This window comes from Tachypleus tridentatus, chromosome 7 (genome assembly GCF_004210375.1).
Source record: "Tachypleus tridentatus isolate NWPU-2018 chromosome 7, ASM421037v1, whole genome shotgun sequence".
Classification (NCBI taxonomy): Eukaryota; Metazoa; Arthropoda; class Merostomata; order Xiphosura; family Limulidae; genus Tachypleus; species Tachypleus tridentatus.
This window is the reverse complement of record NC_134831.1, coordinates 126122615-126145740: the sequence shown is the minus strand read 5'-3', so window position 1 is coordinate 126145740 and position 23126 is coordinate 126122615. Positions and strand designations below refer to the sequence as shown.

At 38.2% G+C, this 23126-nt stretch overlaps 2 protein-coding genes across 4 annotated transcripts in view; one reads left to right on the top strand and one right to left on the bottom strand.

The window, feature by feature from the left end:
* LOC143256539 (ras-related and estrogen-regulated growth inhibitor-like) overlaps positions 1-3732 on the bottom strand; it is a 47229-nt gene extending 43497 nt beyond the window's left edge. Inside the window, exon 1 of the mRNA XM_076513894.1 lies at positions 3711-3732. Coding sequence (XP_076370009.1) covers positions 3711-3717 — 7 coding nt within the window. The 5' untranslated portion in view covers positions 3718-3732. The remainder of the gene's footprint in view (positions 1-3710) is intronic.
* Positions 614-23126, top strand: part of LOC143256541 (uncharacterized) — a 40766-nt gene continuing 18253 nt past the window's right edge. The window contains exons 1-2 of one of the 3 annotated variants that reach the window (XM_076513897.1): positions 614-864; positions 11911-12346. The gene's annotated coding sequence lies outside the window, so the exon portion shown is untranslated. Of the gene's footprint in view, positions 865-4660; positions 4758-11910; positions 12347-23126 lie in introns of those variants that run through there. The other 2 variants (XM_076513895.1, XM_076513896.1) reach the window with 2 other exon arrangements.

Genomic DNA, 23126 nt, shown 5'->3' with positions numbered 1-23126 from the left:
CAAAATTCTGTATCATAATAATTGCTTAACATTTGTTCTTACTTGTCTAAAAAATTCTGTATTACAATAATTGCTTTACACTTGTTCCTACTTGACAACAAAATTCTGTATTATAATATGCACAGATGGCCAAAAGATAGCCAGTTGCGTACCTGGGGTTTTTAGCGCCCGTGGACAAAGTTAGTTTTCGCGCCCCCTCGCGATAAAATGTGAGCCATAATTCCTAATTATGTAACATCAATTTGGCGCCCCCAACCCTGATGCTGCGCCCGGGGACAGATGTACCCCTTTCCCCCCCAGCTACGCCACTGAAGGTAGCGCTAACTGAAGACTATTAATTAAAAAACAAAAAACTCGAGCCATGAAACCAACAATGACGTAATAGTAAAACAACAATGATGTTACACAAATGAAAACGTCAAAAAACTGGATTAGGTGTTGGTAATTAACGACTGGAAGGAGTGTAAGTTTAAAGTTTTGTATTTTAAGCAGCTAGTGAATGCAACGGTAGAACAAAAACGTACTTTGAATTGTTTACTGTTCTCACGCACCTGCATAACACACACCACTAAGCGTCTCCCTCAACCTAACTATGAGAATTCCCAAATCGGTCACGTGGACTACAACGGCTCGATCGGCTGCAGAAGACGAACGTTAGGCTGTTCGTTCGTGTGTCTTTATTCGTAGTTTTGCATTTTCACTCTTTATATTTGAGTCCTTAAAAGGCACCAAAGATCTTTCATTTATTTGAATTAAATGAGGATAATCCGATACGGTTTCGGTTGCGTTTTTTAGCGTCGGACAGAGTTTTACGGTGAAGAGAACATTACGTTAGACTTCATTAGTTTGATATTTGTGGCAAAGGTAAGCCTAATCGCAATTGTTTATGTGGTAATTATATTTAATAAAGCGGTGTTATCGTTTTATCAGTGAACATCTTAAGGTAAACAATGCTGCCTATCTCTCATTAGTTATTTCTTTGTCTTGAATCTATATTTTTATCCACTGGATGAATTTTGAAATTTAATTTGAATAGAACCTGTAGAAAGATAATAATATTTTTAATGATATGACCATATCAGGCCTATTAGTAGTACTAACACTAGTACTGGTAGGTATTTGTTTAAAATGCTGATAAGATGTTCCTGTCAAGTAATGAAAAGCGAAGGATGAGGTGGGGAGTTTTGAAAGATAAAAACTAGAAGTCAAAACAATCATCAGCCACGCCCTGAATTATAGGAACCGAGCCCAAATGCAGTAAGTTTCAACAAAAGTAGTGGGTTAAAATATTGTATAACCTTATGTTAGTCATTTTTCAGCAACATACTAGTCGGTTGGTTACTGTAGAAGGGCTGGGCGTGGTCCACGCTTAGCGATATGTTTAACACCATCTACACTGAGCTCTGGGCGCGTTATAAAAGTAATATTTAATCTGGTTATTCGATTTATGGTAGACTTAAAGGCGGTTGTTGCTGCTGATTAGTTGCCCTCTTCCTCTGGTCAGAAGTTCCAAATTAGAACGACTTATGTCTTTGCCTCAAGGTCTTTAACCTGGTTCTTTTACTTTTAGCCCGTGTTTTTAGATGTAAAGTAGAAAGTTCTAAATACCTATGATTATGTATAGCGTACTTGCATTTTGTCTCTTGCTATATTTGTGCTGAGTTGGTTACAACAGTTATGGTTTACTGACTGAAAAATTAAAGCCTATGAGTCGAGTGTCTTAACTGCAAGGCTGCTACAGGCTATTAAGATTAAGTGAACAATTATTTTTAAGGTTATTTTTTTTTAATATGAAAAACAGTGCTTGCAATCCAACAGTAAGTAGTTATTTCGCGTACGAATACTCAGGCCAAACACTGTGCTTTGTCTTTATATCCTAGAGCCAACTTTTATTTCTGTTATTTGACTATCACATTATTAAAGGAACGGAAGTCTTTGAAATATCGACTATTTCACCTTTCCTGATTATTATAATTTGTTAATGAATTTTTGCTCAAAACTATAGTTTGGGCTGTTCTGCAGATAGCCTTCTCGAAGCCTGAACTGATCAATAAGAAGGTCAGATGGTACTAACCCTTAACTCTTTGATGACCTCTTGTCTATTCGAATAGCGCACCCCATAGTACGAAGCGCAATCTTGTGACAACGGACAACGATCCATGAATCCTAAGATTTAAGGTTTAGGTGGAGTTACTACTAGACCACGCCCAGAACCTTTCTGAATTTCATCGACAACCCAAATTATGAAATACTAATATTCCTGATCTTACCTGGAGTGTTATTTTCGACATTGTAGAACATCGTTTAACCCTAGAATTACCAGTGCGGTCCATCGGCATTTTATTTTATTTTTTCTAAACCTGAGGTCAACAACCCAATTAGTAAGAAAAGATGCTTTTTTCAACCATTTTAAAACCGCAGGGAAATGAAATTAGACAGCGAGATGGTTAAAAAGCCCTGTGCGACTCGGAAGCCGCAGGTTTCCAACCCCTGTACATTTAAAACATTCATGACGATTTTAAAGAAGTTTTAGTAAGCAACTGTTTTGTTCTAGGAACACAAATATTGTCATCGTTATACGAGAGTTAAAGCAGTGCGGTCAGTGAGAATACGTAACTTTGCTGACACCACTCCAGAAGGGATATTTGATGGGAATACCTAATACCGATAAAATCGCGGACAAAGACAGTATGCAAATCATTACGTTGAAATTATGCAGTGATCAGTATATTTAGTTGTAACTTTTTCGAATACAGATAGAAACGGTCTGGAAAACCCCATCTCCTGAACTGCTCGGCTTGGCATGGCCAGGTGGTTAAGGCACTTGAGTCGCAATCTGAGAGTCGCGGGTTCAAATCCCCGTCACACCAAACATGCTCGTAATTTCAGTCGTGGAGACGTTAAAATGTGACGATCAATCCACTATTTGTTGGTAAAAGAGTAGCTCAAGAGTTGGGGGTTGGTGGTGATGACTAGCTGCCTTCTCTCTTGTCTTACACTGCTAAATTAGGGACGGCGAGCGCAGATAGCCCTCGAGTAGCTTTGCGCGAAATTCAAAACAAACCAAATTTTATTGTTGTTACATAATAGTCAACTCATTAACATTTTGTTACATAGGCCCGGCATGGCCAGGTAGTTAAGGTGCTCGAATCGTAATCTGAGAATCGCGGGTTGGAATACCCGTAGCACCAAACATGCTTTCCGTTTCAGCTGTGGAGGCGTCATAGTAACAATCAATCCCAGTATTCGCTGATAAAAGAGTAGCCCAGGAGTTGGCGATGGGTGGTGATGGCCAGCTGCTTTCCCTCTAGTTTTATACTGCCAAATTAGTGACGGCTAACGAAGATAGCTCTCATGTAGCTTTGCGCAAAATTCAAAAACAAACAAATAAACAATATTGTTATATCTGACAATATATTAATTGCATTTCAGTTTCATAACGACTTGCACTTTTCTATGGTCCACTGAACTTACAGAAATTGGGGGTTCGATTCTCTGTGGTAGGCAGAATGCAGATAGTACATTGTATGATTTTACTCTAAAAAAAACAACACTTTGCTGTACTTAATAATAAAAGCCGGAAGAAGGCGAAGTGTTCTGGTAATTCATATTATGTTATAAAATTCATATGCTAAAGTATTCTTTCTGTCCGAACCTTACCGAAGTAAAAAGCTAACATCTGTGTCACAACATAACTTAATATTACTTACCCTGCATAATAGCAGAAAACGTACATACAGGCACTGGACTCGCCTCATCGACTGTGAGAATAGAAGTTTTGTGATGTTAAATTACGTCGTAACCAAACCCAGACAAAATCAATGGATAGCATATATGCAACAGTGGGAACTTGCGTGCCTGCATTTGTAGCAAGTGCCTCGAACTTCGAATTAAGTCCTGGTCACCACACTGCCAGTAATAAAGGTTTATTTACAAATAAAACTCCCACATTTAAAGGTATCATGTCTTTCGACAAAGAGTGCACAGAGAATCATAAATTTTATTGGTGAAAGTTTGAACATTGCACAAGATGCTTCAAAGTTATTGCAGAAGGTGCTCAATGTGTTGTTTGTTGTTTTTTTTTTAATATTAGTCCGAATATTCAAGCCTATCACCCACGTGCAAACAACATTTGCTCTCGATAGCGTTCATTGATTCGTGTACCTTTGCGCGAAATTCAAAAACATACTCGTTAGTTGTACTTAATTTTAGGTAAGAAATTTTTTTTTTTCCAAGCGTTCCTTTGTAATATAATAACTTTGAGGCGAGGACGTTTTGGTTATGTTGTCGTAAAATAAGTTCGAAATGTTGGAGGTTTATTCGTGTTAGAATCATTGATGTGTTTTATTACTACGTGTAAGTCGTCTCCGTTACGAATAGATTTCAACACTTAAATTAATGTAATTTGTTTTATCGTGGACATTGATATAAATTTTCAAAGCATATAAGAAAAGCTGGATTTCTAACTGATTAATATGCAAGCTCACCCTTATTCAGGTAGCATGTATTTTGATCCTCATGAAATTGTACTGAACGTTGAAAAGTGGAAGTTTCCAAACACGTTGATGACTCATATCAGACCAATAACACGAGACTGTCACTGACGTCATAGAAATCTTTGTTTGATGTGCATTGCGTCATAAATTCTCTATTCTGCTCAAGTTCTGACAGTCGTGAACATCGACAAATAAGTGCCGTGCCTGTTTAAATGTTCAGTTTTATAGGCTGTACAACTAGGTGGGTGTACAGAGAGACAGGTAGGTAAATAGTTAGTTGCGGCAAATATGAATAGGGCTCACGCTAAACTTTGCTTTTTAGAGAGACAGCCGGGCTCCCAGAAAATACAGAGCCAGTCCGATAGCTCGTTATAAAATGTACTCTGTGGTGGAAGTTATCAGAGAAATAACTTAATTAAATAGTGTATGTTACGTAAATTGAAAGAAAACGAAAGATATTAACATATCTTAATTTATTGTGAGCCGTATTTTATGAGAAAAAAGTCAAGCCACTTTTTTTTTGAGGCCACTTAAACGAAATTTACTTCATATATATTTAATTTCTTTCTAAATCATGGTATAACAGTAACTTGGTTTTTGCGTGTGTATGATAACAACAGTAATAAACGTTATAATTCAGTTTCAGTGTTTCACCAAACAACGCCCACAAGTGGCACAGTGATACGTCTGCACAGAGAGCTTTTTTGTGTAGCTTTGTGCTTAATAACAAGCAACAGCAACAACTCTCCCATATATCTTACACAACTGACACATTTGTGAATCCGTCACACTAAATATGCTCGCCTTTTCAGCGTGGAGGCGTTATAAAGTTACAGTTAATCCCGCTATTCGTTGGTAAAAGAGTAGCTTAAGAGTTGGCGGTGGATGGTGATGACTAGCTGCCTTCCCTCTACTCTTACACTACTAAATTAGTGACGGCAGATAGCCCTCGTGTAGCTTTGCACGAAATTCAAAAACAAACCAAACCAAAATCCTCTAGTCTTCCCCTCGGTGTGGATTCCTCTACGTGGCGAGGGGGCCTCCCAGGGAAGGTTCTGTTCTTTCAGGTTACCTCCTCTGGGATATAAACATCCACCCACGTGTTTACCGTGCGTGGCGACCTGTGAAGGGGAGGCGAGGATCCTTTGGCCTTGAATTCCTGTAGACGGGTGGCCTTTGGGTGGCCCACCTTGGGTCAATCGACTGATACACTTGGGCTAGAGTCAACCAAGAACCAGTGTTGGAAGTTCTCAACGGATGTTGTGGACATTGTATCTGATGCTGATGTTTGGGTATAGTGCTCACGAAACTCTGGCGTTGCTGCAGTGTCCCTGCTTGACATTGTAGTGCGTCCCCTCGTAGGGCTCCATGGTGGGTGGGGTCAGTGGGCTCCGGAATTTTTTTTTTCCTATGGATCCTACAAATAAAAATGTAAATAAAATAGTGAAAAAACAGTCAACAGGTAAACGACCACGTCTTGAAGACTCTGAGCAGCAATCTTCATTATCTGTAACACACGTACCTCATTTTCTTATATTACATTCTCTTTCAGAAAACTTTTAGGGCAAATGTCCCCCTTTTTTATTCAGAAGGGATTGGAGGGACTTTCTGGCTCTCCAAAGTCAGTAAAGAAGCTTCGATCTGGAGACATATTGGTTGAAACATCCACATCCCAACACAGTGAACTCTTCTTGAATTCAAAGATAATTGGGGATGTACCTATTGAGGATAACCCTCATGCTACCTTGAATTCATCACGAGGAGTTATTATTGAGAGGAATTTGAAGAACGTCAGAGATTCTCGCTGGTTTCTCCACTCAAGGAGTTTTTGCAGTGAGGCGCATCTCCACTCGCAAAGATGGAGTTACACTGCCGACAAATATCCTCGTTTTGACATTTGCATCACCACATACTCCTGCCACCATCAAGGCAGGTTATCTAAATTGCAGGGTACGGTCGTACATTTCAAACCCTCTCCGATGTTTCCAATGTCAGAGGTTCGGCCACTCTAAGGCGTCATGTCGTGGTTCCCTGACATGTGCTCGTTGTGGTGGAAAGGACCACGATGCCTATGAGTGTGAAACGGATCCACATTGTGTCAACTGCAATGGTTCTCACCCTTCCTACTTTCGTTCTTGCCCTAAATGATTAGAGGAAAAAGATATGCAGCATTTGAAAACGACTCATAACATTACTTATCCTGAGGCTCGGAAATTGCTGTCCACCACTTCATCTCGGACATATGCTGCTGCACTTCATTCCACAACTGCAGTGGGAGTGTAGACAGATCTCTCTGTGCCTCCAAGAGAATCGTTCTCAAAACAAATGAAAAGCCTTTTGACCTCCATGGTTAAAAAGGTTGATGAATCAACTTCTACACCTACCTCTGTTTATTCCATACGCTCTTACAAACCCCAAGATCCACATCCTTTGGTTCCAGGTACAGGCATTTCTTCAGATACATCTTTTTCTCCCACCTTAAGATGCAAGACAATCATTCGTTCGCGTCCTCAGTCACTGGAATCCCCTTCCAAAAACAAAGACCTGCCCAGTCGACCCAGGGCAGGATCTATGGAGGTCGATAAACCTCCCTCGAATAAGGACAGTAAGGAAAAAAGATGTAGTCATAAACAGAAGAGTTCTCCAGCCACTTCGCCTATGCATCATTAAAAATGGCCACTTTGATACAATGGAACTGTTGAGGTTTACGTTCTAATCTGGATGACATCAAAACACCGATTGCTTCCTACCATCCTGAATGTGTTTTCTTACAAGAAACATTTCTGAAACCTGCCGATACAGTCACCTTTCGGCAGTTTTCTCTGTACAGAAATGATAGGCTGTGTGATAGACGAGTACATGGATGGGTGGCACTATTGGTTTATAAGCATGTGCCCACCCTGTCTTTGTCACTCAACACACCCTTGGAGGCCATAGCCATCCGTGTTTCCTTGGGTCATACCATCACTGTTTGTTCACTTTACCTGTCACCTGGAGAGACATGTGATCAATCAAACCTTGATGCTGGCGTTGAACAGTTGCCGTCTCCATGTCTAATCCTGGGGGACTTTAATGGACATAATCCCCTCTAGGGAAGCGCTGTTATTGACAGGAAGGGTCGCTCTGTAGAGCATATGCTCTCTGATCACAACCTTTCTCTTTTCAATACTGGTTTTTGTACTTATTTTCATGCACCTAGTCTGTCCTTTACCGCTGTTGATCTCTTGGTTTGCTCCCCTTTATTATTCTCCCATTTTTCATGGGGGTTAACAATAATCCACGAGGCAGTGACCATTTTCCTATACTTTTGAGAGTGGCTGGCCGTGGTCGATGCCACCCTACCCGCGTGCCCCTGTGGAAGCTGGATCAGGTAGACTGGTCCACTTTCACTGCTCTCGCAGAACTTGATCCTGCCATCGTCTGTCAGCCATCAGTAGACGACTGTGTGGCAGTAGTAACTGACTGTATTATACAAGCAGCTGCTCAATATATTCGTAAAACCTCGACACGTTTTCCACTATATCCTCGTCCGTTGTGGAATCCTGCCTGCCACATGGCACGGAAGGCTCAAAAACGGGCTTGGGATACTTTCCGTAGATATCCTACACTTTCAAACTGCATCGCTTTCCAACGGGCCGGTGCACATGCTAGGTGGGTAAGACTTCAAGCCAGAAGGAATCTTGGATTAAATTCACAACTAGCATATCTTCTACTACCAGTTCCTAGGTCATATGGGACAGGGTTTGAAAGGTCAGTGTGCACTACAATTCTGTCCCCCTCTCGATCTTACTCTCTAATGGCCAAGAGGTAGCTGATGTCTGGAGCATCGCCGATACTCTAGGTGAAAGCTTTTGCCGGGTATCTAGCACTTCTGTTTGTTCCTCCACCTTCTTGGCCATCAAGACTCAGACAAAGCGTTCACCTTTTTCCTTTCGAACTGACTGCCTCTTTGACTATAATCGTCCCTTTACACTGGTGGATCTGAAAATGGCCCTTCATCGGTCTGGCAGTACATCTGTTGGACCAGATGATGTACACTCTGACATGCTGTGCCATCTATCTCCTGTTTCTCTTGATATTCTTCTAATTCTTTTTAACCAGATCTGGCAAGAGAAGTTTTTCCTAATGTCTGGCGCCAGGCTGTTATCTTACCTTTCTCTAAGCCTGAGAAAGATCCCCAAGATTCCTTTAAATTACCTTCCAATTGCTTTGACGAGCTGTCTCTTTAAGACCTTAGAGAGGATGGTTAATCCTCGTCTTGTTTGGTTCCTCGAATCAAATAACCTTCTCTGGTCCACCCAGTGTGGGTTTCGACAAGAGCACTCCACCATGGATTATCTAATTCGACTTGAAACGTCAATCAGAGAAGCCTTTCTCAAACAACATCATCTTGTATTAATATTTTTTAACATTGAGAAGGCTTATGATACAACATGGAGGTATGACATGTCGCAAGACCTCCATATATGTGGGTTACTTGGCCATTTACCCATGATTTTTAATAATTTCTTAACGAACAGGAGATTCCAAGTTGGTGTGGGCTCGACACTTTTCCGTTATTTTCTGCAGGAACTTGGAGTCTTTCAGGGCTGTGTTTTGAGTGTCACACTTTTCAGTATAAAGATTAATGCTATCACTGAACAACTTCCTCTCACTGTTGCAAACGGGCTCTATGTCGACGACTTTCAGATCTTGTGTCAGTCGTCGAACATGAGATGTATTGAGCGGCAACTACAAACTGCCCTCAATCGTGTACTGAAGTGGATCACGGGGAACAGCTTTAATTTCTTTCTCTCTAAAACAGTTTTCATGCATTTTTGCCGCCAACGGGGTATTCACCCTGATCCTGAACTCCGCATTGGTGAAATTTCACTGCCTATGGTCCCTGAGACCAAGTTCTTGGGGCTTATCTTTGACTGTAAGCTGACATTTATACCACACTTAAAGCAGCTACAGGTCAAGTGCACAAGAGCACTGGACATCCTCCGTGTTCTCTGTACTACCAGTTGGGCAGCAGATCGATGTTAAAATATATCGTGCCCTTATTCGATCGAAACTCGACTATGAATCATTGGTCTATGGCTCTGCCAGACCCTCGGCCTTAAAGATGTTGGACCCCATTCATCATCAAGGACTTCGACTCTGCACTGGGGCTTTCTGCACCACCCCAGTTCAGACCTTATACATAGAATCTCATGAACCTTCTATGCACCTTCGCCCTTTGCAACTGTCTTTACTATATTCTTCGAAACTTCGTTCCTTACCAAAGCATCCCACCTGGGGTTGTGTTTTCCTTTCTTGGTGGGCCATACTTTTTCAGAACAGACGATCTGCCATTGCTCTTTTTGGCTTTGGCCTTTGCATCCAAGCGCAATTGGATGAATTGGGCTTGTCCTTGGATAACATTGCAGAATCCACTGGTCTGCCTATCCCAGCATGGCTTATTACAGCCCTTAAATGTGGCCTTTCTTAAATTCATCTGAGAAAAGCAGATACTCCCGATTGGAAGTACTGTTTTTTATTTTCTGAACATCTTTTGAACAATCTTTCCATTCCAATTTATACGGATGGTTCACAATCAGGTGACTGTGTGGGCTCTGTCATGGTTAGTTGTGGTTCGGCGGTTTGTGCGCAGATTCTCCTCCACAGCTTCTGTGTTCATTGCTGAACTGTACGCCATTTCTCTTGCTTTGAATCACATAGAAGCTAAACATTACTCAAATTGCACTATGTATATTGACTTACTAAGTTCTGTACTGGCCCTGGAATCGCTTCACGTTGGTTCACACCCTGTTCTCGCCGATATTCAAAACTGACTGGCTCATCTCTCTTTAACATCTACTTCTATCCAGTTTTTCTGGATACCAGGCCACATTAGTATTCGCGGGAACGAGCTTGCAGACACGGCAGCTAAATCTATCTGCTCTGGCACTATCACCACTGTGCCTATTCCATACGTGGACAATCGTCCTGCATTCAAGACTCGACTCCGTGCCAGTTGGCTTGGAGTGAGCAATGTGTAAACAAGCTTTTCCAAATAAAACCTTATATTGGATTTTGGCCATCTTGCTTTCGTAAAGATCGGAAGGAGGAAGTTGTTCTGACTAGGCTGTGCATTGGTCACAGTTTTTTAACTCGTTTTCTTTTATCTGGAACTGATGCACCAGTGTGTAGTTTGTGTAACACTCAAATCACTGTAAGCCACATATTACTTTCTTTCCATCATTACGACTCTCAACGACGGCAGTGTTTTAAACATCTTTTTTCCCAGGGTTTTTCTGTAACATTGTTATTGGTGATGGTGACACTGTCCACCTTGATAAAGTTTTTAGTTTTTTAATGGCTATTAATCTTTTTAATCTCATTTAAGTGTTGGATATTTATTCATTAAACCTTTTTTATTGTGGTTCTCTTTTAAGAGTCACAATCTTTCTAGTTCGATTTGAAATTAGAAAATGGCCGTAACATTAAATAACTCTATACGAGGACTGGAAAAGCTAACTTCAGGTGACTAACACTGCTGTTTGAACTACCCGTTAGTCGTCCTGGTGAGTGATTTTTTCAATTTTGCTACATGTCTTCTAACACTTTTATTACTTTACTTTTTGATAATGGCTGTAATGATACATAACCCGGAACCAGGACTGGAAAGGCCAACTTCATGTGACTGATGGTGGTTCTTGTGCTTATCTGTTAGTCTTCCTGGCAGGTTATGATAATTACCATTATGCTACAGAAAGTCTTTTGCAACTTCTTTTACTCTGGTTTCTCTCTTAACATTGTATACTGGATGTCAACATTGGTTTTATGCTACTTATGTTTTTAATTGCTGTTTTGGTTTATCTTCATTTCCTCTTATGTATTTTACTACATTTACTTTATTTTTTCCTTTTACTGGATGTTTGATGCAGATAACCTAGCTGCTTTGTGCCATAAAACACAAAATCAACCAACCAACCTCTAGTCTTACACTGCTAAATTAGGGACAGCTAGCGCAGATAGCCCTTGTGTAGTTTTGCGCGAAATTCAAAACCAAAACCATTTACAGTAAGATGTCAAACACTTTTAACTGAGAGATGGAAAAAATCGTATCATTTACATTACTACTGACTTTACAGCAATCAGTTCTTTATTAATTGTTAATGTTTTGAAGCGTGTTAATTAGTTGTTTGGGAATTTGAATTTTTAATAAGTAAAATCCTTAAATTAGCAACATACGTGAAACACGAAAATAGTTCAAAAAATAACTTAAGTGGTGATGAGTTAAATTAGTGTTTTTTTGCTAATCAAAATAAATAATAATGTAAGGAAAACTAGTATGCGTCAGTTTCAGAATCCGATTTTGTCGCAGTATCCAGTTTTTGGATTCTTCTTTTGTGTCACTCCTCTTCACTCTCCTGAACCTGCTTTTCAGCCTGGATCCTTTCAACATTTGGTCTTCTCGTGCGAAGTGATCCTGCGTTCCAAAGATGTATAGTTGTTATGGATGAAAGCCACTTATTGAAGGTGGGTGCAGCATAACCAGAAGCTGATCATTGAGCTTGTCGGCTCCAAGACAGAATTTCAAGTTGGTCTTGAAATGATTCCGAGTTACAAAGATGAATAGCTGTTACGGGATGAAAGTCACTTATTGAAGGCGAGTGGAGCATGACCAGAAGTTGATCACTGATCCTGTCAGCTCCAAGACAGAATCTCAAGTTGGTCTTGATCATCTTCCTGAGTCCTCTCTCTGCCTCAGCAAAGCTGGCTGGTACAGACAACAGTATATCTGAGGAGCCACAGATGTTACGTAGTTCTTCCTCAGGGAATAGCGATCTGTGGTTACCCTTTTTGAACCATATGAGGTGAAAGTAAGTTATGAAACAGCTGTGGTAAATGTATGAGAGACCTTCATGAAAATTTAATTATTGTTTCTGTTTTTACATCATTGTTTTATGTTCATTTGAAGTTGTTGTTTTGTATTATATAGTTTTATCAATTCGCCGAATTTCGCGATCACGGAAAATCGATTGCCAAGAAATTAAAACTAACTCCACCCAGACTACTTTATTCCCAATTACGATGTTGTGTTATTTAGTTGATGTCTGAGTATGCTAACAATCATGACCCTGTACCCATCTTCTTTTCTTTCAGCACATGATTTACCATTGGATAAAATATCACCCATTTAAACAATGTTTCTTATTTATTTATGTAAGTTGACGTACTGAACGGAAGAAAGGGTAAAAAAAAAACAATGCCCCACCCATTTCTTTACGAACCGTAAATTAACAAATGGTCGATACCAGCAGCCTGTGCACAGAGCTATTTCACATCGTGTGCTTGACAATGATCTACGTGGGCTATTCCCGCGAAATATCTCGTGGTGACACGCCATGTGGCTCCCGTTAATACTGCATTCTTTGGTGAGGTAAGCGAAAGCGCGTGGCGACAGTACAATTGAAGATTTGGAATATCTCATTACATTTTAACAGGGGAGTTTGTTAGTTATATGAATTGTGCATGTTACTTTCACAGAAGCCTTACGTTCAAAACAATTAATAAGTCCCTTCCTGTACGAAGGTTTCATTGACCGCTTCCTATCTGACTCGCTAGGCCCCCTCAGATCAATACCTCTGCCAACTTTCCGCCACACCTCGTTGATACAGAAGACTCCTTCTTTCGCTTCTTTCCACGCCCTTTCACAAGGGAAGACTCGAACCGAAATTGAATCACATCCGACCTACTGGAATCCATAAACCGCCCTCTGTATAGAAAATAATTCCTGCTCCACTATCCAGCTAACGACAATACCTCTCTAGTTTAACCGGACAAACAATACAGAACACATTACTCCAACATACATGGTACCTATATCAGCTTTCTCCAAATTCATACACAAATATGCAAAAATAAAAACAATAACCGACAGACTCCTAAAACAGTACGTTAAATTACTTCGCGAAAAACTGGAAGGAAAAAAAAGAATACTTGTTATGTGAACTGGACAGATACTGGACACATGATGATAGCCCTACCCATTTTTCCCCTGAAATACAAAATAAAACAGACCACCTAATTACTAGACCACTATAAATTAAATAATTTTGACCAAATTAAAAGGGTTATTTATGTAAATGATCTCATGTTAAAATACATATGAAATTCCGGAACACAACTTGAACTGTTTGCCAAGTATAGAACTTTAGACAACCAAATCAAGCGATAGTGTATTTTTGTGCCTTTGTCACCATAATTACCTACATGATCTTGAAAGGGGTCAGAGCGAGTGCGTAAGATTAGCTCTGATCGTTTTGTTTTAATCATGTTAACATAAGTCAGGAACCAATAACATACACTGGAGGAAGGAAGAGATGAAATGCATCTGACCATTCCAAGTTTTAAATGACCAAATTTCGGTGTCAAAAGAAAAAGAAAGAAAACACTATATACCAATACTTACAAAATAACTAGCCTATTTATTGGACAGCTATATAACATCCCATTTCATTATTTCATAGCCCACTATTCATTGGTAAAAGAGTAGCCCAAGATTTGGCGGTGGGTGGTGATGACTAGCTGCCTTCCCTCTAGTCTTACACTGCTAAATTAGGGACGACTAGCACAGATAGCCCTCGAGTAGCTTTGTGCGAAATTCAAAAAACAAACAATCTTTCATAACCTCGTTATGTATGAATATGAATAGTTCTAAGAAGTTATTTTAAAGATACTTGCGCCTCGACAAACGTGAGTGCTGATTGGTTGGATTAGTTCTGAATTAGAGAGGCAAAAAACGAAGAGATTTTTGTTTTTTCAGGTTGGAAGGTAATGATTGAAAACAAGAACCATAAAGGTGGGCAGTTGTCGTAACTGTTCGTTGCACTCGTAGCTAACAGTCCCTTATGTATAAATACGCCCTTTTTGTCAGTAAAGGCGATGTATGTCGTGAATTTAGACAAATGTGAAAAGTGACACAGTGTGAGGGTCAAGTTCTGAAATACATTCGATAAAAGCATGCGTTACGAACCTGGAGGTGATTAAAATGCAAGTTATTCAGCCAGCACAATATAGGCTTTCTTTATAATTATGTATTTTTCTCTTTGGTTGGAAAATTTAAAGTAAAATACACAATAGAGATACAGTTAGGAGCATTTTTTAAAAATATATCAGTTAAAAAAACAAATGTTTGGGTAACCGATTTGAAGATTCCTTTCAAATATTGTCACGTTCATTTGATCTTTGGTTGGAATACATTGTTTGTTTTAGAAAGTGATTTAGTTCCAAATGTGTAGTGACAGTAAAAACCTTTCAACTTGTGGCTGTAGTGAATAACGAATTTGGTTGTGAGCCTCAAAGATTAGCCTCTCACAACAATCTTACAACGTTATATATAGAAGATGTACTTACCAACACGTCAGTTTCTGGTTTCCACTCCTTCCGATAAAAAACGGAAAAAGTGATCGTAGGTTTATATTTCAGTTGTTGTTGTTTTTGTTTTTGCACAACACATTTATTGATAATTTCAACCATTTCAAAATTAATGAAACTTCAAAGTATACCCTCTGTAGTCGTTACAGTTTTTGAGGTTAAACCGTTAACAGTAATGCATAATGGCTTTACTATAAATAATCAGAATGAGGCTGAGTGTGCGTTATAATAATCAGCAATTGCTGATTTCCAGTTGGGACATGAACAGTTAAACAGTAATATTGTGTTTTTGGCTAGTGCAGTCTGTAAAGTTGAATTCAAAAGTATTAGCCCTAACATGGTTACATTTACAAACAATATACATACAGTAAAAAAACCCTGCATGGCCAGTGATTAAGACACTGGACTCGTAATTTGAGGTCGCGGGTTCAAATCCCAGTCGCACCAAACATGCTCGTCCTATCAGCCGTGGGGGCGTTATAATGTGTCGGTCAATCCCACTATTCGTTGGTAAAAGAGTAGCTCAAGAGTTGACGGTGGTTGATGATGACTATCTGCCCTCCCTCTAGTCTCACACTGCAAAATTAGGGACGGCTAGCGCATATAGCCCTCATGTAGCTTTGTGCGAAATTCGAAAAACAAACATACAGTAAAGAAGTTTCTCCAAACAACTTACAAGATCATATGATGTGAAGTCAAACTTTGAATGACATTTTTGATCTTATAGACCCACCGACGTTTTTGGGGGACCATTGGCTCCTGGGTTCCCGCTAATTTCGAGCCCTGATGAGGCTCCTCGTGATTTCTAGACACACGAGTGAACTCATTCAATTTGGAGATAGTCTTTTCCATCACACATCTTTTCGATAAAAACAAAACAGTGTGCATATATAAAATGGGATTAACGTATTTATTGGTAAATAAATAGAACGTCTGTTCTCTTGTTCGTAACAATACAGATTGTTCAAGGGGTAATTACTCTATCACTTCGTGTGTGTAAAGATAATGTGTTGTTTACTTGTATTTGTCCAATAATCTGAAACAGATAAGAGTTATTTTTTATTTGTTTTTAATTATCACAAAGCTACACGGTGATATGTCTGTGATGTTCCCATCACGGGTATCAGATCTCGATTTTTAGCGTTGTAAATCTCCACGGTTACCGTTTAACCACATGGGGGGAGTGTGGGGCGATAAAAACGTAAGGACGATTAGTTTACAGCCCTCGAGTAAGCACATTTTGGGCCATTTTCTATATTAGTGAAAACGTTCTTTTTGTAAGTGTCGGTTTTTAACCAAAGGTATTTTTGAGTATCCCAAACTAATAAAAATATTCATGAATTATAATGAGAACAACAGTCTTCACTACAAGAACAATTCAACGAATGGCATGCGCCTGAATATAAGGTATTATGGAAATTAGATATATAACGAATTATTTAGAGTGTATTTCACATTTACCGAATATAACAAACTGCTCTATTTTACGACGGTTAGCACGTGTCGATGGACATTTTACGTTTCCTTGTTAAGATATAAATTTTCAATATAGTGAAAACTATACTGACCACGATATTTTAAATCGCTGAACAAAACTACACGGATTGTTAAAAAACGAAAATTGTTATACTTTATCACTCCCTTGTTAAATTTATTGTTGGCAGTCACTTGAATCTGTTACTGTTGTTGCCGATAAAAAAAAGTAATACATTGTTTTCTTTCTCTTTATTATTATTATTATTTTACATAGAAACTTTGTATATGTTCCCCCGCTGATAGAGCGGTAAATCTAAGGATTTACAATGCTAAAAATCAGGGGTTCAATTCTCCTCGGCGGACATAGCAAATAGCCCGATGAGGCTAATAAGAAAATAGATATTTTATATATGGTAGGTATGTATTGATTTCTATAGAAACACGCAGAAACAATTCACCTTCACAGAAAAAAAAAAAATCAATTTGGGCAAGTACAAAGTTATTCGTAGCGTTGACGAAACTTGAGCATGAAAAACAACTTAATTCAAAGGTCTACCCCGCACATGTTGCTTAACGAGTTGTTGGAGTAAAAGCACGAAATGCGAAGCCTAACAATTGCTGTTAAAACTATTCTTCCTTACAAGATTAACGATACTAAATTTTGTTTACACGTGACTTTTTGAAAAATGAAATATTGTTAAGGATTCCACGTTTCAAAAATGAAACATCGTCTGGATAAACCTGGCGATTCTGTTTCTTCATACCGAAAAAAAGCCACATACACACAAAAAAATCAAAACGACCTTTAAACTTCAGAGGTGTAGGCTTAACGTTCAATTGTAATGAATTAAAGTCTGCTTAATATTCCTTGGGTAAGCAGCTAAGGGTGGAAGCAAATTATGTTGGCCAGGCCTAGCCAGGTGGTCGAGGCACTCGACTCGTAATCTGAGGGTCGCGGGTTCGAATCCCCGTCATCAAAACATACTCGTCCTTTCAACCATGGGGGTGATATAATGTGACGATGAAACCCATTATTCGTTGGTAAAAGAGTTGCCCAAGATTTGGTGATGACTGGCTGCCTTCCCTCCAGTCTTACACTGCTAAATTAGGGACGGCTAGGACAGATAGCGCTCGTGTAGCATTGCGCGAAATTGAAAACATACCAAACCAGATTATGTTAATTACTACCATGTAACACTTTGCCTTTCATCGGTGTGGAAGGGAAAATCGTATATTCTACGTATGGAACTAGTAATGAAACTTTTAAATCCTACTCTGACAAATAAGGTGGAAATTATATACAAAAAAAAAAAAAAGACCTACGATATTATTTATTTTTGCAGATATAATGAATACAATTTTAAAAATCTGGCATTATATAAAAATAAAATATGAAGTAAAACGTGAAACAATATTTTTTGTATTTTATTATATGTGAAATCCTCATTTTGGTTCAGAGCCACATGACACAGTAGGCTATCTGCGCTCCGTCCGCCATGGGGAATCAAACCCCGGATTTTTGCGCTGTAAGTCCGTGAACTAACCTACTAGAAACATAATCCGTGGATATTTTAGTGTGAGCTTTATTTTCGAAATTAAGAATTTTGTTCGAACTGATTATGTATTATAGAATAATAAGAAAAATAGCAGCTTATAAATATATTAAACACTAATTAGAAACATTTGATATTGCAAATTAGTATATCAAAAAGTAAAATTAGTAGTAAATTATCAGGTGCGTATCCTGTGCACAAGAATATAAAATCTTACAGGAAATTTATAAGATTTAGACGATCTGAAACCGCTAATGGTTAATTGCCGATAAATCTCTTCCATTACTCACTTGTGAACACAATTAATGAAACAGGTAAAGCTATGGTTAGCACACACAAAAAAAAAAGTGCTGTGCGGTTTGTGAACGTGGGTATTTTACAAGAGTGACCGGCAATTGTCGCTATCTTGTCAGATAATAGTTACCCTAGGAATGGTGTGAAAAATGTTCACTTGCTGCTCTTTCTTCCACCCAATCAGCTTAAAATTAAGGATAGCTGCGTGCAGATAGCCTTTTGTGTAACCTTGTGCAAAAAAAACAACAAAAAAACAATCTGGAACTAATACAATACACTTAGATCAACAATACAAGTAACTAACTATATGTCAAAGCTTTTGAAGGTACGATCTTAAACTGCGATACAGTTAGATTAACAACACGAGTAATGTTTGCACTTCCTCACGTGTGACAAAAGACAATTACAACTAGGATATTAGTTTGATTCTAAACCAAGTTTATATAGTTTTCGCAACCAGAAACAGTTCGTATATTTGTAAGCCTCGTGTGCTTACAACATTAATTTTAGTTAATATATTTAAATATTACACCAGTTTTTGTTTATATCCGTTATTTATTACAGCAAGATCATACTGATTTCCTTGCCAGCATGATACATTAGAGTAAGGATTCACTGAAACATGAAATAATCGCACAGAACGTGCTTAAAAAATCCTCTTGTCTGTGTAAAAGTAGTGATCGTGTGTCTACCTGTTACTTTATCTGTTTCTTTCTATTATGTTATGTTTATTATTATTAATATGAGTGAATACCCAATTGCACTCGAAAAGTCTGCTCTTTAAGCACGTTTTATTTAAATTGCGTCACTGACAAGAATTGTAAGATTTCGTCATTTGCTGGAAGCCAGATACATTGGCCTTTGTGTTGAATAAGAAGCAAAACATGATGTGTAAGTCTCAAAATTTCATTTGTTCATGTGAAAGTTTGCTTGTTCCTGACACGACAGTATCTTTTGTACAACAAAGAGCAAACAAATGGCATGTGGTGTTTTCCCCTAATGCGTCCTAGATTTGAATCAAACCATGGGGTGGATGGGAGGGAGTGAAAGATAATCTTAATGGAAGTTATTTAGGGTCACATGAAATTATCGCCCACAGAGAAGATCTTAGACCGGTTTTAATAGACGTTACGAATGTTAGGCTTGGCTAGCCTTTCACTTTCAGAAATATTAGGCTTAACAAAGGATATAAAAGCCTTTCAGTGAGTGATACGTTCTTTAATCTTACAATTTAATTAATGAAACTATCTGGTACCACAGAAACATTATTCTTAACATCGTTTAATTAATGAAACTATCTGGTACCACAAAAACATTATTCTTAACATCGTTTAATTAATGAAACTATCTGGTACCACAGAAACATTATTCTTAACATCGTTTAATTAATGAAACTATCTGGTACCACAAAAACATTATTCATTAACATCTTAATGAAACTATCTGGTACCACAGAAACATTATTCTTAACATCGTTTAATTAATGAAACTATCTGGTACCACAAAAACATTATTCTTAACATCGTTTAATTAATGAAACTATCTGGTACCACAGAAACATTATTCTTAACATCGTTTAATTAATGAAACTATCTGTACCACAAAACATTATTCTTAACATCGTTTAATTAATGAAACTATCTGGTACCACAAAAACATTATTCTTAACATCGTAACTCGTCTGTTAAAAAAAAAAAAATCTTCCTTTACTATGTGTTACCATTCGAGCATTTTTATTTCTTCTCTACTCTCGTTGTTTTTGTATTCATTTAATTTAAGGGTTAAGTTCCATTATAAATTTAATACGTAAATTTGATAATACAAATGTTTGGTTTGTTTTGAATTTCGCGCAAAGCTACACGAGGGCTATCTGCGCTAGCCGTCACTAATTTAGAAGTGTAAGACTAGAAGGAAGGCAACTAGTCATCACCACCCACCGTCAACTCTTGGGCTAGTATTTTACCAACGAATAGTTAGACTGACCGTCACATTATAGCCCTCCCACAGCTGAAAGGGCGAGTATGTTTGATATGACAGGGATTCGAACCCGCGACCCTCTAATTGAGTCGAGTGCCTTAACTACCTTTCTATGCCGGGCCAATAATACAAATGTAATAACATTCTGGTAAAGTTTCATCTAGCGTACCTTCTAAGAAAAAATCATAAGAACGGGTGAAGTGAAATCGTAACGAATGTTTAAATAATATCTGTAATTCTACACGTGTAAACACAATGTTAAAATGACTAGAAATTTTAAACGAGGAATATTCCAGTAAGTGAAAAGAAAACTGGAAGTACTTTATGATTTGGAAAATCATTTCAACGGCGTAACGATAATTCAAGGACAAGCCGAGTAAGAAAAGTAGAACACATTTTAGGGTGAAATATCAAGGGGTTTGGTAGTTAATAAAAGCATAACAATGATATACTTACCTTGGAGTAAAAGTATGTTATGATTTTTACATGTATACGATACACTTATCAAGGTTTCTAAATACCAAGCAAACCTACAGTTTGTGTGTGTTTTTCGTATAGCAAAGCCACAAAGGGATATCTGCTCAGCCAACCGAGGGGAATCGAACCCCTGATTTTAGCGTTGTAAATCCGGAGACATACCGCTGTACTAGCGGGGGGCTACAGAAACCTACTCAGTAAATTTAGGGACATCTGTATCAATTAGATGGTCACTCAGTAGGTGTATGGTACGAACAGTCGACTGGAAAATATAATAAACAGAGCCTTCATCTCTCCAAAATTAGAGTAAGTTAGATTTTCGACTACATATAGCGAAGGGCTTAAAAGAGTGTGAACATAAGAAGAGTAAGGGGCTTTGAAAGGTCTACAGTCGTTAAAATAACGTCATAAAAATGTAATGTAAGATGTACGAGCTTTATGTGGTTCTACTGCGCAAACTCCTTAAAAATAAAACGTTCAGCACCAACAATTTTGTTTATAAATAAACCTTAAAATCGTTCCTCTAGAACACTGAATGTAATCATACATTATTTCTTTTGTTTTCTGCTTATGCTTTTAATTGTCGTGATAAATCTTTCGTTGCATAAACACCCTCGTTAATTTGCCCTTCAAAACCAGACTTTAGCTATATTCCCTTCAAATTTATCCTTTACGTACACGATGTCATAACGCACTAATATGTCAAAGTTCATTTACACTTACCACATTTCTTGCTCGCTACCGTCCTCGAAGTATTTCAGCAGTTTATTGATGTCCAAACATGAACTCTGCTCATAACTGAACATGATGTATGTAAGCATCTTGTATGGAAAAAAATATTTTAACATGCTCTTAGTCTGTATACAGAACTTGCCCATGAAAACGGTACTGCTTAGCAGGTAAGATGGGGTCAGACTAAATAAAGATTGAAACATCCTGCTTCGAGAGTTAGTCGTTACCAAGCGAAATATTTGTCATCCTAGTAACGGTGGATTGGTAACGTCAGTTTGTTTGTTTTTTACTTTCGACATTTGCCAGTATGAGAATTATAAAAGTCTCGAATGACAGGTGACCAAAGACTATTGAAGCGTTATTTTATATACCAGTCGTGTAAAGTGATCGTTCGTCACGCAGTGTTGTTACATCTGCTACCGTCACGAATGGATCTGAACGGCTTTGGTACTGGTCGTAGTTCTTCACTAGCAGCGATTACAAATCTATCCAGGACTAGGTACGAGTGGTTTGTTCGTTTTTATGTATGTGTAATATAATGTCTCTTGTTCTAAGTGTTGAAACGAAATTACATTGACTTGTTGAGTCTCAAACATTTGTTACAATTTTAGTGAGACTGGGTGTTTTAACCAAAGTGACGTGTTATACATGTAGTCAGATCATGTATGGGTGCGCTGACCAAATACATCCCGATATTGAGTAAAATGGTGTTGGTATTTCCTACCTAAACATTTACACAGGTATGTTCATCCCTAACTTAGAAATATTTGTGGAGAGAGGGAAACCAGTCAGCAGAACCTAAGGTCTCTGTGACTACTATTAATCAAATAGTAGATTTAACTATCACGATTATAACGCCACGACAGCTGAAACTTTTAAAAGACAAATATCAAATGAAGTGGTAAATGCATTGTAAACCAATAGTAAGTTGAGTTTTAAAGTCATGAGGGTCAAGCCTACTGATGTGGTTCGACAATTAAGAACTTATCGAGCACGTGAGGCTCGCTGGTGTAGTGAACACTGTCTACTCCCCTCCAAATACTTACAAGTGTAAGGGGTCATTTTAAAACATGCCTTACGAGATATTTTTTGGCTATATGTTTACGGTTTTAAAACCATTATAAAAATAAATGGCGAACCGAAACTAAGAAAACTTGTGCATAAATGGTTTTACAAATAACAGATGGATCGATAGAAAACTATTTCGTGATGACGAGAAAGCCAATTGAGGTAAAAATGTATCCCAAGATGGCTGGTATGGGTATTAAAACTTTTATTAAAATAAAGTAGAGAACAAAGTTTCGACCTTCTTAGGTCATCTACACATTAACGATAAAGAATAAGGATAATTTAGGGGCAAGTCAAATAAGAAAAGCAGAACACATTTTAGGGTAAAATATCAGGGGTTTGGTAGTTAATACTTGTTAAACTGAAGATGACTTAAGAAGGTCGAAACGTTGTCTCTACTTTATTTTAGTAAAAGTTTTAGTACCCATACCAGACGATAGAAAAAATAGTTGGGTGATGACTGTTACTAATTGTGAATAGTTGTAAACGAACACACTCAAGACTATGAGAAATATGACACGAACAGACGACTGCTTCATGAAATCATTTCTTCAACTTCTACTTACAGGATTGTTTGTTTTTGTTTTCCTCCCTAACTTTAGCAGTATCAAATAATTTTATCGAGCACAACAAGAAACTTATGGAG